The sequence below is a fragment of the Antrostomus carolinensis genome, unplaced genomic scaffold, assembly GCF_000700745.2.
Source record: "Antrostomus carolinensis isolate BGI_N321 unplaced genomic scaffold, ASM70074v2 scaffold1318, whole genome shotgun sequence".
NCBI classification, from domain to species: domain Eukaryota; kingdom Metazoa; phylum Chordata; class Aves; order Caprimulgiformes; family Caprimulgidae; genus Antrostomus; species Antrostomus carolinensis.
The window spans coordinates 71,307-87,531 of NW_010332176.1; the positions used below are offsets into that span (position 1 = coordinate 71,307).

The window sequence follows — 16,225 nt, forward strand, 5'->3', positions numbered from 1 at the left end:
AGAACAGGGGACAAGTGGAGAACAAAAAAGGCTGGACAGTCATAGCTGTTCTCTTCCTTGTGCCACACCAGGAGCAAGACACTCTGGCAGATGCTGAGGAACGATGCGACTTGTTGATTAAATCCAAGATTCAGCTGGAGGCCAAAGTCAAAGAACTGACAGAGCGGGTTGAGGACGAGGAAGAGATGAATTCTGAGCTGACTTCTAAGAAGAGAAAATTGGAAGATGAGTGCTCTGAGCTGAAGAAAGATATTGATGATCTTGAAATAACACTTGCAAAAGTAGAGAAAGAGAAGCATGCTACCGAAAACAAGGTACCTTTAGAACTTCACCATGTGTTCAAAAGATGTTGGGCAAGGATTACCTTTATGACAAGAGCTGCTGGTCTTCTGATGGTTTCACACTGTCTATTACACAGGTCACACTGAATGATCAGTATATACAGAGTTATTTGACCTTATGAGGGAGAGAGTATTAACTCTGAGACTGTTTCCCTTTTTCTAAAGTGAGTTTTGCTGCAATTCAGCTAAAGAATTATGTCTAGTTTGGGCATTTTTAAGTAAACAATTTTCTGCTGTAACCATGAGTTCTTCCAGCTCTTCTTACAGACTGTAAATGTAAAGCTCATCTCCTGCTTCTTCTAGAGAGAATCAGATTCTGGAGTCCACCACAATGAGAGTAACACTGAAAAGAAGTTAGTACATTTGAAAGAATGTACTAAACCCACAACAAGACAGGCACATATTGGTTCCCTTGATGGCAATTTCATTCAAGAAAACACAAAGGGCTGGAGAGGGAGAGATCCATTTCTTTGCATCCTCTTCTTGCATACAAGCTCAGCGCAGACAGTCATTTGAGCCAGGTTATGATAATCCCTTGCTTCAAAGTCTTACAGATACATCTTCCTTTCACACGCAGGTCAAAAATCTGACAGAAGAAATGGCGACTCTTGATGAGAATATCAGCAAGCTTACTAAGGAGAAAAAGTCCTTGCAGGAAGCTCATCAGCAGGTTCTGGATGACCTACAAGCAGAAGAGGACAAAGTCAACACACTGAGCAAAGCTAAAGTGAAACTGGAGCAGCAAGTGGATGATGTAAGCTGGCTCTGCCTTCATGTTTCCCCATGATTGTTTGTCCACCACTTACAGTTTTCATGAGTCTGAAATGCTGCAAAGCTTTGAAATGTATCCCTGTCCTTTTAAAAATGATTGATGATTTAGAAATGCAGTCCTTGTACTGTCTGTAAAAGGTATAATTACAGGAACGCTGTAAAAACTTATCTGTGTAGTTCAGCCTTTGAAAGGAGTGCAACAATGAGGGAAAATCCACTCAGTTTGCATTTGCAGTGTAACTGGCATGCAGTCAAACAGAACTTTGCTTCTAGGAGAACTGCAATACTTGCACAAATGGAAAGCATGGACTAACCCTTATGTTATATTTCTTTAGCCCATATGTCCACTGTCTGCTAGAAAACAAAAAAAAAATGTAAAATAGGATGCTTGCACTTAAGTACTTCTGCTTCTCATCTTGCTAGAATTCAGCACAAAACTGGGCTCAGCATACGTCTGACTGTTGTAAACCATCTGTGTTCAAAATATTTAATAAGTGACTTTGTTCCTAAAGCTTGAGGGCTCACTTGAACAAGAGAAGAAAGTGAGAATGGATCTCGAAAGGGCAAAACGCAAACTGGAAGGGGATTTGAAGCTGACCCAAGAGAGTGTCATGGACTTGGAGAACGATAAGCTGCAGATGGAAGAAAAGCTAAAAAAGTAAGAGACTGATTCTGTTGTACAAAATAAAGCAGCACAGTTACCGCTGTCATTTCAGAGCCTTCAGGTGTATCATCCTGCTCTGATGGTGGCTAAAAGGAAATTCCATGAAGAGAGAGTATGTAATCAAGGAGGGAGGGAATATCACTCTTACTTGTGCACAGTGAAAATATTAGAAATATTAGAATTCATTGCACTTTCCAGCATTTAAAAAATAAGTTATTTATGTTTTCCATTGCTTAGGGGAGAAAGCTGAAGGAAGTCTCTGAAAAGTTGTTCATCCTAACTAGCTATGACAATATTGTTGAAAGACCTGACTCTGTTAAACAGATTTTTCCATTGAGTCTGAAAATAATGTTACTTTTGTATGACACAAAGAACCAGAAATATAATTGCATAAATGTGTGCAGAGTCTTGTCTTGGAAACTGCTGATCGGAGGAAGATGTGTTTTCATGCAAATAGCAATACATGAGGATTGCTTTCATTTTTAGTTATGTTAGAATTTTTATTGAACAACTCTTTAAAAATTGCAAAAGCCTAACTTGAAGCTACAGGGAAAATTGTCACAGTAGGATTTTCCTTTCCGTGGCAGGAAAGAATTTGAAATGAGCCAGCTGAATTCCAAGATAGAAGATGAGCAAGCTATAGTGATGCAGCTGCAGAAGAAGATCAAGGAGCTTCAGGTCAGATTGCTTCTTTCTCATATATCTTAGGATGAGTTTCTCTTTGTGCCTCACTGAGGGGCTTTGCAGAGACTTTTCACGACTAGCTGCAGCTCAGCTTTGAGACCCAAAGTGGTGCAACTCCATAAGTTGCATAACTCCAGACTGATCCCTTTTCCGCTCAGGATGCTCTCTCCATAGTGGTTCCTTCCCAGTAGCAGGACATATGACCGTAGAATACTAGTTGTCTCAGGCAAGGCAGAAAGGCTCTGGTGTTTTGTTTTAAGCAAACAATATTGTTCCAAACCACGGAGCTGATGGTGGATGCTGGGGAGGAGTTCAGCATGGATTTGAAATTTAGGGGAAGTACCCAAATGCACAGAAAATTTTGAACAGAAATGAAAAGGCCAAAGAAAGTCAGCACAGTCTAAACAAAATGTCTTGATCCAAAATATCAGCTCTGGGTTTTTTTGTAAATAAAGAACATTTGCATAACTTGGACATTAAGCGTTGATTTGTCAAAATAGCTGTTTCATAAAAAAGACTGCTCCCAATGAATATTCGTTATTCATGGTCCCAGAGCTCTTAAAATGAGAACAAAGAGTCCCCTTCAATCACAATTTGTTGCTGCTACTCCTACTGTCAAGTAACTTCGCTCGTGTGCTTCAGCTGAATGTCAAGTACATGAGCATAAGGTCAATGCACTTGACCTAAATGTTTTGAACTAGAGCTCGTAGAGCAATCTACTGTGAGAAAGATGTGACTCGTTATCTTTAGCTGAAGATCTGATTTACTGGCACAAATGGGCAAGTCCTTTAACTGCTATGCTTCCAACTCTGTTGTAAAGTGTGGGCTGGCAGAGGGTTTAACATTTTGTAGGGTGCTTCATGGTCTTCTGATGGGAATCATCATGAAGGTGACACAAAGGTGCTCGTATCTCTTTGGTAGGCTCGTATAGAAGAACTAGAAGAGGAGCTGGAAGCAGAAAGAGCTGCTCGAGCCAAGGTGGAAAAGCAGAGATCAGATTTGGCCCGAGAGCTGGAGGAATTAAGTGAGCGACTTGAGGAGGCTGGGGGAGCCACAGCTGCCCAGCTGGAGATGAACAAGAAACGTGAGGCAGAGTTCCTGAAGCTGCGGCGGGACCTGGAAGAGGCCACACTGCACTATGAAGCCACAGCTGCCACCCTGAGGAAGAAGCATGCAGACAGTGTGGCTGAGATGGGGGAGCAACTGGACAACCTGCAGCGGGTCAAGCAGAAACTGGAAAAGGAGAAAAGCGAGCTGAAGATGGAAGTGGATGATCTGTCATCCAACATGGAGCAGATGGTCAAGGGAAAAGTAAGGGTCCTGAGGCTTCCCAAACCCCCAAAGGTTAGGTGTAGCTAATTAAGGCTGGTCTGAAGGATACCTGGATAGGTAGGGCTGGAGTGTTTTAGAAGGTGGTATCTTGCAATCTGAGGGTGCTTATGTGCACAGTGTCCCCTGCTTCCCCAGTTGGTGGTACAATCCTTCTTACCTGGAGATGAGACAGCAATTAAGATGGCCTGTCTGAAACACACCGTGCATCCTCAGTCCCAGGCATATATTGTTTATCCGCGTATCTCAGAGCACTGAACTGTGTCACTTAAATTATGGCTGGTGATGACTGGAGTGATGCCATCCAAGGCAGAATACGTTCCATCCTAAGCAGAGTCCTCTCAGATCCTGCCCTTGGTTTACAGTTTTGACCCATGTTATCAAGGAGTGCAGAGCAAAGGCTTGCATGACCACCATGTGTATTTTTACTTCCTAAGGCTGAATTGTGGATTTTGTTTCCTGAGTAGATAGTTTTGGTAGCTTTCAGAGCACTCTAATGAGTTATTTCAGTGCAAGCGAAGAAATTTCAGTATTCTGAGAGTTAGAAAGCTATCATCAAACTCAATTTATGATAAATGGCAATTAAAGCAGAATCAGTGGAGCAATTTTCCTTGGAGGTGATTTTTCCATCTAGCAATTATGAGAAGGCTATGCCTGAACTTCATAGGCATATGATTGCTTTTGAAGTTCTTGCAGAGTCTTTTTACACTGGTGCTTTCTGTTCAGAAAGCAGTTCAGGGAAAAGAAATGGGGAGACTGAATCACACAGAATCACAGAATGTCGGGGATTGGAAGGGACCACAAAAGATCATCCAGTCCAATCCCCCTGCTGGAGCAGGAACCTAAATGAGATCACACAGGAAGGCGTCCAGGCAGGTCTTGAATGTCTCCAGAGAAGGAGACTCCACAACCTCCCTGGGCAGCCTGTCCCAGTGCTCTGTCACCCTCACTGTAAAGAAGTTTCTTCTCAAGTTTAAGCGGAACCTCCTGTGTTCCAGCTCACACCCATTGCCCCTTGTCCTACCACTGGTCTGATGGAGAGTCCCCTGGCTTGGGACTGTGGGCACAGGGCTACTATTCCCTGCTCTACTGCTGTGGTGTTAGTGGCTTTGCTATTTACCATTTATCTGAAAGACAAACAAACAGAAGGACAGATTTTTGAAGACTACAGCTTTCAAAGGGCTACCTGGAGGCTACAGCTTTCTTTGTCTTTTCTCCTGATTCCTGCTAGGCGAATGCAGAGAAACTTTGTCGCACTTATGAAGACCATCTGAATGAGACAAAAACGAAACTGGAGGAAATGACTCGCCTCATGAATGACCTCACTACTCAGAAAACAAAACTCCAGAGTGAGAACGGTACGTGTGTGTTCAGCCCAGGTAGATGTTTCCCAGTAACTTATCAGGCTGCACCATTGAGATGTATTGTGCAATGACATCTCCTCTGAAGGTGGCTGGATTAGAATTGATGAATGGAGAAGTAACTTTGTATCTTTTGACATTTCTATCTTCAATATTTTTTATAAGCTTGGTGCGGGGACCTTGCCCCTGACTAGCTTTTAAAACAAACCTGTAACCATATTTACCAGCACATTCTGATACCATCTCATGAGCTGAAATGGATGTGCTAGGTAGGTACCCAGCTTCAGGAACAAGGACATGTACATCTATCTTGCAATGCTAGAGGGAAGATGAAGAAGCTGGCATACTGCTGCTGTCTATGTGAATACCATCTTCCTCAGCATGACCTTGGGCATTGCAGTCTAGAAGACGCTCACATCCAACCAAAAATACCACATATTATCTACGTGCTTGCTACCTTTTGAGCCAGAGTAGTGCTATTTAATCTCTGCATCCTCATCAGGTACCACTGTTCTGTGTATTATCAAAGACATATTTTTAACTTTCTGTGTGTTTTCTTGTTAGTTCTATTTACTCCTACAAGGCTGCAGTTTCCACCCCACAGCGACACCCTTTTTGTGATAAATGAAGTTTTATATGTCCCTCTGCTCTGTATGTTGATTGTTGTGAGGTTCTCAGGGTGCTTTTCAGCCCTTTGAAAAGATGTCTGTGGAAAAGCAATGTAAAGTAGTGAAGAAAAGCGAACAAAACCAGCTACAACTGCCCATGAAAGTAAGCATCAGTCTAGTCTGATCCATGAGCTGAACTAAAATTAACAAATGAAGGTATAGGCAGTACAAAAAAAAATTAAAAAATCTAAACCACAAAACCCAGGAAACAACCCCAAACAAGCAAACAAATAAAAATCCTAAGGAAAACTATCCTGGTGAAATGTCTGATCATTACAACTTTGGAAGCAGATTCACAAAAGGGCAGCCACAATCACTGTTAGCTCTTTTCCTCAGCAGAATTGGACAGGTGGGGCTTTGATTTTGGCTGTGACTTTGTAATTTCATCATCATACTTTGCTGTTGTTGTTAAATTCTGTGGCAGGTGAATTAGTAAGACAACTTGAAGAGAAAGAGTCACTGATAAGTCAGCTGTCCCGGGGAAAAACATCATTTACACAACAGATTGAAGAACTTCGGAGACAGCTAGAAGAGGAAACCAAGGTAATGCTTTGACTGTCCCCTGTTCATTGAGATGGAATGGGGAAAACTGGTCATGTTCATTTGTAGGCTGGATAAAAGCTGAAAGGAGACATAGGAGTGATAATGCTTCCTGGTAATTGTACTGATATAAGTTCCTGCCCCAGACTGAGGCAAGTCACGGGAGAAGAGTTTGGGAAAATAATCAACGTCCACAATTGTTAAATAAAACTTACCCAGTAGGATAGCCAAAATCTCAGATCTTGCATCGTAAAAGTTCAGATGCCTTTCCAAAGGTGTTAGATTATCTTCGGTCTTGATAGCTTCCTCAGCATGTCATCAGTTAGGGATGACTTCAAACACTTCTTACTTCATTCGACCTGGACTGTCGAGGCCAGAGGCAAAAAGGAAAAAAGACTTAAGCCTCCATTTGAATTTCTAGGGGCTATTTGTTTGGGTTTTGCCATAGGTAACCCTGCAATGCTGTGACCTTTCTATCCCTGCAGTCCAAAAATGCCCTGGCCCATGCCCTGCAAGCAGCCAGGCATGACTGTGACCTCTTGCGGGAGCAGTATGAGGAGGAGCAAGAAGCTAAGGCAGAGCTGCAGCGGGCTCTCTCCAAGGGAAATGCAGAAGTAGCACAGTGGAGAACAAAGTATGAGACTGATGCCATTCAGAGAACTGAGGAGCTGGAAGATGCCAAGTAAGTGGTTTATGTGGGCTTTGTGCCCTTGGCTGGCAGGACTGTGCTCCCTGAGACTTGTTACAGCACTAAGGAAATAGGGCAAACTGGTTGGAAAAATCCCTCTGGCCCATTGCTGTCATTCGGGGCTGTCCTTCTCCTGTGCTTGAGCAGGTCAATGTTTCTGCTGAGTCCTTGTCCGTGGGGTAGGGAACATGGATACTGGGGGCTATTTTAGAACTAACAAGATAAGATTACCCTATTTGGTAATCTCACACACTCACTTGCTTTTCCCCAGCCCAGTCCTCCTATGTCCCCTCAGTCTCGACTTCCCTTCCCAGCAGGGAGGTGATGGATGCCCTGGGAAGGTAGGGCAGAAAGTCATGTTGGCTTGTGCTGTGGTGCTCCTCTCAGTTACCAGTCTCAGGCTTTATTGGACAAGGTTTCTAAGCATCTCCAGCATTTGCCTCCACGTATCTCTGATCTGCAGAATCTTCCCCCACTTCCAGTATATTTTCTCCATCTGGCATCTTCATGGTTTTCTTTCTGGGCCCTCCTTTCTTTCCAGGACCTCTTCTTGCTGGGACTGCCAGCGCTGTGTTTTCCCAATCTAAATAGTCTATGAACAAAAGCCCAAGTCATGAGCAGTCTCCTAATTGGCGGTCTATCTCCTGTCTCTGAATTGGAGGAACATGACACTTCCATTTAGGCTAGATCTTAACAAAACTTAAACCAGCCCACACTGGTTACAGCTAGCAAGTAGAAAGCTGCTGCTTGAGAGTTCAAAAGTTCAATTTCAAATATTCACACACATGCACAAAATTACCTGCCACATGTCAGCATTCACAACTTAACCTGGTTTTTTGCCTACCATAGTCCCTTCTCTCTAGAGGCTTGATTTCCCCTTCCCTTCCCTTGTGCCCAAAATTTTCCCTTTCAAAACTTATTTATTGAGATACTGCTTTGGTGTCAGTTTTTCTGGATAACATGGCAGTGGTGGCACTCAATCATTTCACTGTATCTTCCCACCTGATAGGAAGAAGCTTGCCGCTCGCCTGCAGGAAGCTGAAGAAGCAATTGAGGCGGCCAATGCCAAGTGCTCTTCTCTGGAAAAGACAAAGCACAGGCTGCAGAACGAGTTGGAAGACATGATGATTGACCTGGAGAAGGCCAACTCAGCAGCTGCCTCCCTGGACAAGAAACAGCGTGGATTTGACAAGATCATCAGTGACTGGAAGCAGAAGTATGAAGAGTCACAGGCTGAGTTGGAGGCTTCCCAGAAGGAGGCTCGTGGCCTCAGCACCGAGCTCTTCAAGCTGAAGAATGCCTACGAGGAGACACTGGACCATCTGGAGACATTAAAACGGGAAAATAAGAACCTCCAAGGTAGGTTTGGAGGCTTCCAGTGTGAGAGCCACGCCAGTGGACAGCTGGAGGGATGCAGGTGCCCTTTAACAGCTGTGGGGAAAGGCATTTATCTCATCCTTCAGACTAGCTATCTGATGTGTTTGGAGACACTGACTGATGTTGGCAATAAAGGTTTTACATATAGAAACTGGTATGGCCTGAGGAGAGCAGGCTTCTCTTTGCTCACCTGCCAATGACTCACTGGCAGAGGTGCCAGTCTCAGGGGAGGAACCAGAAAGTTGACAGTGGTGCAGTGGATGAAGGCTAGACAGCTCCCAAAGCAGAGCACAGTGATGTTAGCTTGCAGATCACAGATGAAAACTAAACCACTATAACCACTTCAAAAGCACTTACAGGAAAGTCTGTGCCTTCAAGTTGGTCAGGTAAAAAAAAAGTTGTTGTAATTGAAAGTAAGGCAGTGCTCGTGTACAGACAAGCCCTTGAAGGAGTAGTTTGAGGCGTGGGTCCTGTATTCACGCTCCATGATCTGCAGTATGTTTGGGACACTGATCACTAACTCCATCCATGCTTTTTGTTTCAGAGGAGATTTGTGATCTGACCAATCAGATTAGTGAAGGAAACAAGAGCCTCCATGAAATAGAAAAAATCAAGAAACAGGTTGAACAAGAGAAGTCAGAAGTTCAGCTGGCTCTGGAAGAAGCAGAGGTAAGGAAAGAAAGTTCAAGGGAACAGGAAAGGGTGTCTTTATCATGATTTTTCTTCCTTTTTCATCCTCTCAGCAACACAGCCAACATGTTGATTGTTAGCAAGTGCAACCCCTGTACCCAGCTCCTCTGGCCTTGCTAGCCAGTGTTTTCAAGAGTGACTGGTGACTTTTGGAGATGTCAGCTCTAAGATCGTCAAGTGGAGGCCCTTTCAAAGGAGGTGCCTTGTAGGTTTGGGGTTTTTTTATGGTGGGTGGTTTGGGTTTTTTTTTCCCTTTCAGGAAGCTCAGACATCTTCTGCTTATCTCCTGAAAATCCAGTTCTTCTCACTCACTTGCACACAGAGTATTTCAGTCTTTCAGGAAACAGGAACTGCTGAGAATTATGGTCTTGTTTTATCAGATATTTCTAGTGTAGTTTCCAACAAAAAATTGACCATTTCCTGTTTTCGAGAATAAGAAGACAAACCTCTTGGTGACTTTAAATTCTGTAAGGTCTCAGAAGTTGTGTTGGACACTGCAGCCTGCTTTAAAAAAATGATGGCTGACTCAGAAACCAAATGAAAAGAGGCCATTTGGAAAATATTTGTCTCCCATAGGAGTTTGGTAAAGATACTGAGCATCACTGCATTAATTTCTACAGTGGCAAGTATGCACATACATACCCAAGAGGGATGCCTTATGCCAGTTTCCAGAAACACACCAACAATATGGAACAAGCTAACTGGAAATCCTGATTATTCACTTCAAGGTCTGGGTTGTCAGGTATTTTATTGAAGTTTAGTGTATTGCAGAGCTAGGAAGGGGTCTAGGTGTTGTTGGCTAGAGCAACACAGCACATAGCAAGGGATTTTTAGTGCATTTATTTTGAATTGTACTTTAAATAGCATCTGCTAAAATGGACATCACCCAGTGACAGGGATCTGTGTGTGCCTTAAATGCTGTGCAACTTCTTTTATCTGTTCCAGGATGCTTTATACTTTGCAGGGATTTCACAGCCAAACAAACAGGAGTCATGATCAGAGCAGAGGAAAAAGCATGCCTTTCTTCCACAGCTCTGAGATGTGGAGAGTGATTAAATGCTCCATCAATTAACTTCTCTTGCTAGAAAGAATACATCAGTTCTTGAGGGACCTAAGGGGCACACTTTACTTTCCTGGACTGTGTGGAAGAGCTTCCTAAAGTTCAGTGAAATTAGGAACTAACGAAAGTAAAGTGGTGATGTATTTTATTTTAATTATGAAAGAGATGGTTTAATACAGATTTTCTCCCTTCCTGGTGTCCGGCAGTCACAATGGTGATACAGTACTCTGCGTGCTGTTCCCATTAATACATTGTGGCTTCTTGGCATGAAGTGTGCACTCGACTGACCCGTAGCTGCTGCATGATGGCTGCAGGTTAGCAAGGATTGTGTACTGCTTTGTCTTCAGAACCTCCATTCTTTTTCCATCATCTCTCAAAGGAAGCATAGCCAGGCCTATGCAATTCTAACTTTTCAAATATATGGTGTTCAGTTCTACTTCCCTTCCCTGTTTGATGTGATCAGGAGTCAGAATCCTACTGAGCCTGGTTTATGCAAGACTTGGAAGTCAGAGGCCCTGTTATTTCATTGTGGTCTGATATCAGCTTAGTTCTTCCATATACGAGACAAATGTAAGAACAAAGATATAGGAACAAATCTCCCTGTTTCATAGAGTTGTCTTCATGTCAACTGGAAAGAGCGGACAGAGTATTTTTTCATTTTGTCATATGGAGCTGATGTCTGTTATTTCTTTCCTTGAAGTCATATTACCTAATAAGATTATATAAATGGGAGGCTTTCAACACTTCATGATCTGGGGAGATCTTTGTGAGATGAGGGATGTGTGGACTCCTTCACTCTCCCAAAACAAGTCTTGCTTTAGCTTTTTGCTTGTCCCTTACAAGCCTGTGAATTTCCAGAGGGTGTCTGTACAGGGGTATGGAGTAGGGAACGTCTGTTGATATCAAAACCACGCAGGCAAGGCCTAAGGTATCTTTCTGTGAGCTGTGGACTGTTTGACAATTTGTTCTCTGAGGAGCTTGCTGCTCAGTTTTCCAGCTGCCAATATGCATTAGAAGGCAAATAAATGCATTGGTTTGCCATGTAAGCTGCTCATATCCTTGCCTAGAGAGAGAGAGGGGCAGGGAGGAAACAGTGCTATTGGGAATGAGAAAAAAGTGTGAAGGGATCATCTTTGTGCAGCAGGTTGTGATTTGAAAAAGATAAAATAAAATCGTAACTCCTGGCCTTCAAGCTCTTGTTGCTTTCTATTTCAGGGAGCTTTGGAGCATGAAGAAAGTAAGACCCTTCGTTTTCAGCTTGAACTTTCTCAGCTTAAAGCAGATTTTGAAAGGAAACTGACAGAAAAAGAGGAAGAAATGGAAAATATAAGGTACTGTGCAGGAAGCAGTATGTTTTTTACGGGGAAAATCTCAAAAGACTAGAAATATTCTCAAGACCCAAGCCAGTCCTACACCACAGTTCGTTACTCCAGCACAAGCAGATACTGTCTGTGCCAGAAACCAAGACAGCTCTGATTATTTGCCAAAGGGTAGTCCTACCACGTTACCATTTCATAGTTCAAATATTCCTGTGGGTTCCATCTCTGCCAATGCAGACATGAGCCCATTATACATAGCAGCAGTAACACAATTGACAGGTACAACCAAAGTCGCAGCAGAACAAGGGCCACTAAGTCTGAGTTTACAGGATGGAGACAAGAAGTCTAGAGAACTGGCTTCTCCTAATCATCTGGGATGGCTACCTCACAAGGGGAACCACAGACAGAATCAGCAGTACTACCTCAGTGGTGCTCAAGCCTGAAGGCAACCTCTACCTCTGCATTTAATTAATGAATGCAGTTATAGCTACACAGATTGTGGGAGGATGTGAGGAGCTTGCTGTTATGTGTAGACCATTTGAGTGAGCAGTGTGAAGTGAGCAGTGTGAATTGCAGAGGTACAGAAAGTACGAATACAAAAGGAAAAGAGCTTGCAGGTGACAGGGATAAACAGGAAAAAATGGAAAGCAATTAGATGAGAGGAGGATGATGTCTTTTGTCTCTCCCCTCCCACCCAGCACAAATGCTCGTTTGAAGAGCTATGCTCTTAAAATGATGCTATGCTGGGCTGGATTTTCAGCAATGTGTGTGTGCAGGCCTTCAGAAAACTCTGACCTTGAATTAGTCAGTGTTGCAATGCTATTAATCCAGGAACCATGTCATTTTTTGTAGGTAGGCTAAACAGTAGGGAAGGGGAAGTCCAAGGCTGACCTTGGCAAGTGTAGATACAAGGATTGGTATGTAAATTGTTTCAAAAATAAGAATATTTTGGCCCTTTCAGACATTATCTTCTGATGTCCTGCAGATGTCTGGATTACAGAGATCTCGGGACAAGCTATCTTAATCAGTGCTTTCCGCCTCAGCTTCATTATGAGTGTTTTGCTGCTAAATTGTTCAGCAGACACACTGTGTTGTTCCTTGGGAGCACAGGGCATGGTTCCGTATCTTGCTGAAGCAATAAGGCCCTCAAGGTTTTCCTTGTTTACTCGGTGATTTCCCAGAACTCATATGCTTTCAGTAAAACTTGTTCAGCAGTGAGATAAATGCTTCTGTGTGTGAGTCATATTCTGGGCTTTGAGTTACCTTCTGTTTGTGAGAGAGTAAAAATTTCCTCATAGGATTTGACTGTTTTAGAGTCAAGAAAATTAAGCACCTGTCTGTATCTCCTTTGCCATCTTTAAAGTGACGCTAAACTGCCTTTCACAGGAGGACCAGGCTGTTAGTTGGATGGACTTAATCCCTTCTAACTTTAGATGTCCATAACACAAGTTTCTATTCCTGAATTATTCCCCTTAAAATTAGCATAAGAAATGTTTTTTAACATCTACTTTAAGACACAATAAATGGTAGCTTACACGTGCCATTTACTATAAAGAACACCTAGAGTAATTAGCTGAGAATGTAGCTGCCTACCTTCAGTTTAATTAATCCCCTCTACTAATGCCTTCATAAAAAGGCTGAGAAGTAAAACAACTCAGTAAATGATTCAGTAAATATCTTGGTGAGTGACTGCTAAGCTTGAAGTACTTCTTGTTAAGTTCAAACCTTTTCTTGCTTGAGTTCACAAGAGACCTGAGAACTCCTTGCTGAAATATTGCCAAAGGAAACCAGGGAGAAGGATGCTATAGGTGCTTACAGATCAGGAGTTAGCTGAGGGTGTGAAGCACACCAACCAGTTAAAAGGCAGTGAGGCACTAGAAATATATGCTATGTATGTAATTTGGAAATGTATTGTTTCTGGAAATAAGACACTTTCAGAAAACAAAGTACTATTGCATGTAGTTCTACGTTCCTGTGCAGAGAGGAAAATAACTCCGTTCACCCTTCATGTCCTTTTCAGGAGAAATCAGCAACGCGCCATAGATTCACTGCAGTCCACCCTTGATTCTGAAGCACGGAGCAGAAATGAGGCCATCCGCCTGAAGAAAAAGATGGAAGGGGACCTCAACGAGATGGAAATCCAGCTCAGCCATGCTAACAGGCATGCTGCAGAAGCAACAAAGTCAGCACGTGCCTTGCAGATACAAATAAAGGTACTCCAAGAGCTGCCAGTGCCAAGTCCACAGTGGTAGGTGCAGGGTGGGTTTCGTTAGCACAGAGCGAAACAGAAATGGTGATGGTAATTAAGAGAGCAGTTACTCACAAGGATGTGCAGGGAAAACCCTTAGTGATCATGTCTGAATTATGGATTTCTTCCAAGATTTGCATGGAAGCAGGATGATGCCCAGTCATAAAACCCTTGCTGGCTACAGCCTCCTGTCAGGGCAGAAAGCTACAGCACGAAGAATTGAAAATTTATTGTTTTCTTGTGAGCTTGCAAGTCTTTAAAAAGTGGAGAACAAGTCAGTTGGCTGGAGTACGGGGAAGTGTGTGTTTTTTCAGCTTTGTTGTTTGCTTCAACATTGGTAATAGCTTAAAAAAAAAAAAAGTGCTCTACAAAGAAACCTCTTAAGTCATTGCCTCTCCCACACCTAAGCAGCTAGTACTGCCTCAGGCAGAACTGTGAGCTCTGACAGATTTGAACACACAGGTTTTTCCCTCATTGCGCCATACACCACAAAGCTATTCAGCTCATATTCTAGAGGAAGTCTTTCTCCAATAAAGAAGCACTGAAATTCTTGAGGTGGGCCCCATGCAACCTCTGCAATCTGGGATCCTCAGGTTTACATAAGCGCAGCAGCTTGAAATGGAGTCGCATTGGTAAAAAAAACCAAACGTCTGTTTTGTTATAGGAGCTTCAGGTGCAGCTGGATGACTCAGGACATCTGAATGAAGATCTGAAGGAGCAGCTGGCAGTCTCTGACAGGAGGAACAATCTTCTCCAGTCAGAGCTGGATGAGCTGAGGGCTTTGCTGGACCAGACTGAACGGGCGCGGAAGCTGGCAGAGCACGAGCTGCTGGAAGCCACCGAACGTGTGAACCTGCTTCACACTCAGGTTGGCTTTTTCTGCACTCTCCCCCTCACTGGGTTAAACTGAGCCTTGTCTATTAAGCACTGATACTGTTTGTCCATGGCTGACGTAAGGCAGACACACCTTGCCCTCCTTCAAGGGAGAAAATGAGGGAGAGGAAGTAAGTCACTCTGTAGATATGGCACCTCACTTCTTTCAAGTTAGCTGGAACTGATGATTCAGCCAACAGCTTTAAACAGTTTCCAGAAAAAAGTGATTCAGACAGGTCTTTGGACTCTGCCACAATGGACACTGCAGTTTTTACAGGGTCATGGAGGAGCATGTCCTGACCTGCCAGCATTTTTCCTGCAAAACCAAAGCTTCTTTTCACCAAATTATAGTGAGAAGAAAACAACATGGGGCTTCTGTTTTAATCCCCTCATTGACTAACTGATTATGGATTGTTAGTTTTCCAAAATGAACTGCCTTATTCATTCTTCTATTTCAGCCTATTGCTTATTATTTTATCTGAATCAAAATCTGAATATTTACAGATTTGAGAATATTTTTAATATTTCCTCAGTCTGAAGCTACAGATGCTAGTCAAGGCCAGTCCTTATCATCTACCTCGGTTCCCTTCCCAAATACTGCTCTGTGTAATGGAGGAGTTGCCAAACTCAGTAAGCCTTGGTGTGCTAAGGTATTTAGAGGAGTTATGTCTCTAATCATCACTTCTCCTTTTCCACTGTTCTTTTGGGGAAAATTTAACAACAGAACACCAGCCTGATCAATCAAAAGAAGAAGCTGGAGGGTGACATTTCCCAGATGCAGAATGAAGTGGAGGAATCGATCCAGGAGTGCCGGAATGCAGAGGAAAAAGCCAAGAAAGCAATCACAGATGTAAGTAGGCTGGTTCCTTGCTCACTTCTTTTCACCACTGCAATATCTTAGGACAGCCAATAAAGTATTTCCCAGGTTGCCATTTCTGTGCTTGGCTGTTATGTAGACATGTATGTAGCTTGTTACAAAGCTCATACATCCAAAGCACTACGCATTTATCTGATGAAGCTACAAAATAAAACAGACTAGAGGTAAAAAGAGAGGAAGGACTTTTTCCTGATGTTTAGGTTTTTATTTAGGTTGTTTTGTTTGTTTGGGGGTTTTTTTGCCCCAAGAATGCAGTTTCCACTGATCCTTAAAGTCTCAGGTCATGTTGCCTTTGAATCAGGTAAATCACACACCCAGATAGGCTAAACCAGTTCAGACTGAACTAGCACTAACTGGTCTCCTGGAGTACATAGAATGTGTGATGTAAGAAACAAAATTACTGAATCTCAAACAAGGTACCCTAGAACTAGGAGTCTATTGGAAAAACATGAGACCTGAGATCACAGGAGCAGAGACAGAGTGCATTCTTCCTCTAGGGAAGACATAATTTGGACAGATATAGCTTCATTTCCCACAGACCTGGAGAAATCCACGTCTTCAGAGTTCAGCTGGTGTGAGGAAAATCTTAAATCACAGCATTAGAATATGGAGGAAAAAAAGGTCTCCAAGGCTCTTCTGTCTTTGTATTTTCTCCGTCCAGGCAAGATATGCACATACAAGATATTCTCTGGAGCTCTGGGTACAGTGAATGATCCAAGTAGTGCATAATCCAAG

At 42.9% G+C, this 16,225-nt stretch overlaps 1 protein-coding gene across 1 annotated transcript in view; it reads left to right on the forward strand.

The window, feature by feature from the left end:
• LOC104529176 (myosin heavy chain, cardiac muscle isoform) overlaps positions 1–16,225 on the forward strand; it is a 44,560-nt gene that overhangs the window by 23,469 nt on the left and 4,866 nt on the right. Inside the window, exons 24-37 of the mRNA XM_010173392.1 lie at positions 72–314; positions 919–1,095; positions 1,625–1,770; positions 2,364–2,454; positions 3,382–3,771; positions 5,021–5,147; positions 6,243–6,361; positions 6,844–7,040; positions 8,056–8,405; positions 8,968–9,092; positions 11,389–11,504; positions 13,513–13,705; positions 14,405–14,608; positions 15,338–15,463. Of these exons, the coding sequence (XP_010171694.1) occupies positions 72–314; positions 919–1,095; positions 1,625–1,770; positions 2,364–2,454; positions 3,382–3,771; positions 5,021–5,147; positions 6,243–6,361; positions 6,844–7,040; positions 8,056–8,405; positions 8,968–9,092; positions 11,389–11,504; positions 13,513–13,705; positions 14,405–14,608; positions 15,338–15,463 (2,604 nt within the window). The remainder of the gene's footprint in view (positions 1–71; positions 315–918; positions 1,096–1,624; positions 1,771–2,363; positions 2,455–3,381; positions 3,772–5,020; positions 5,148–6,242; positions 6,362–6,843; positions 7,041–8,055; positions 8,406–8,967; positions 9,093–11,388; positions 11,505–13,512; positions 13,706–14,404; positions 14,609–15,337; positions 15,464–16,225) is intronic.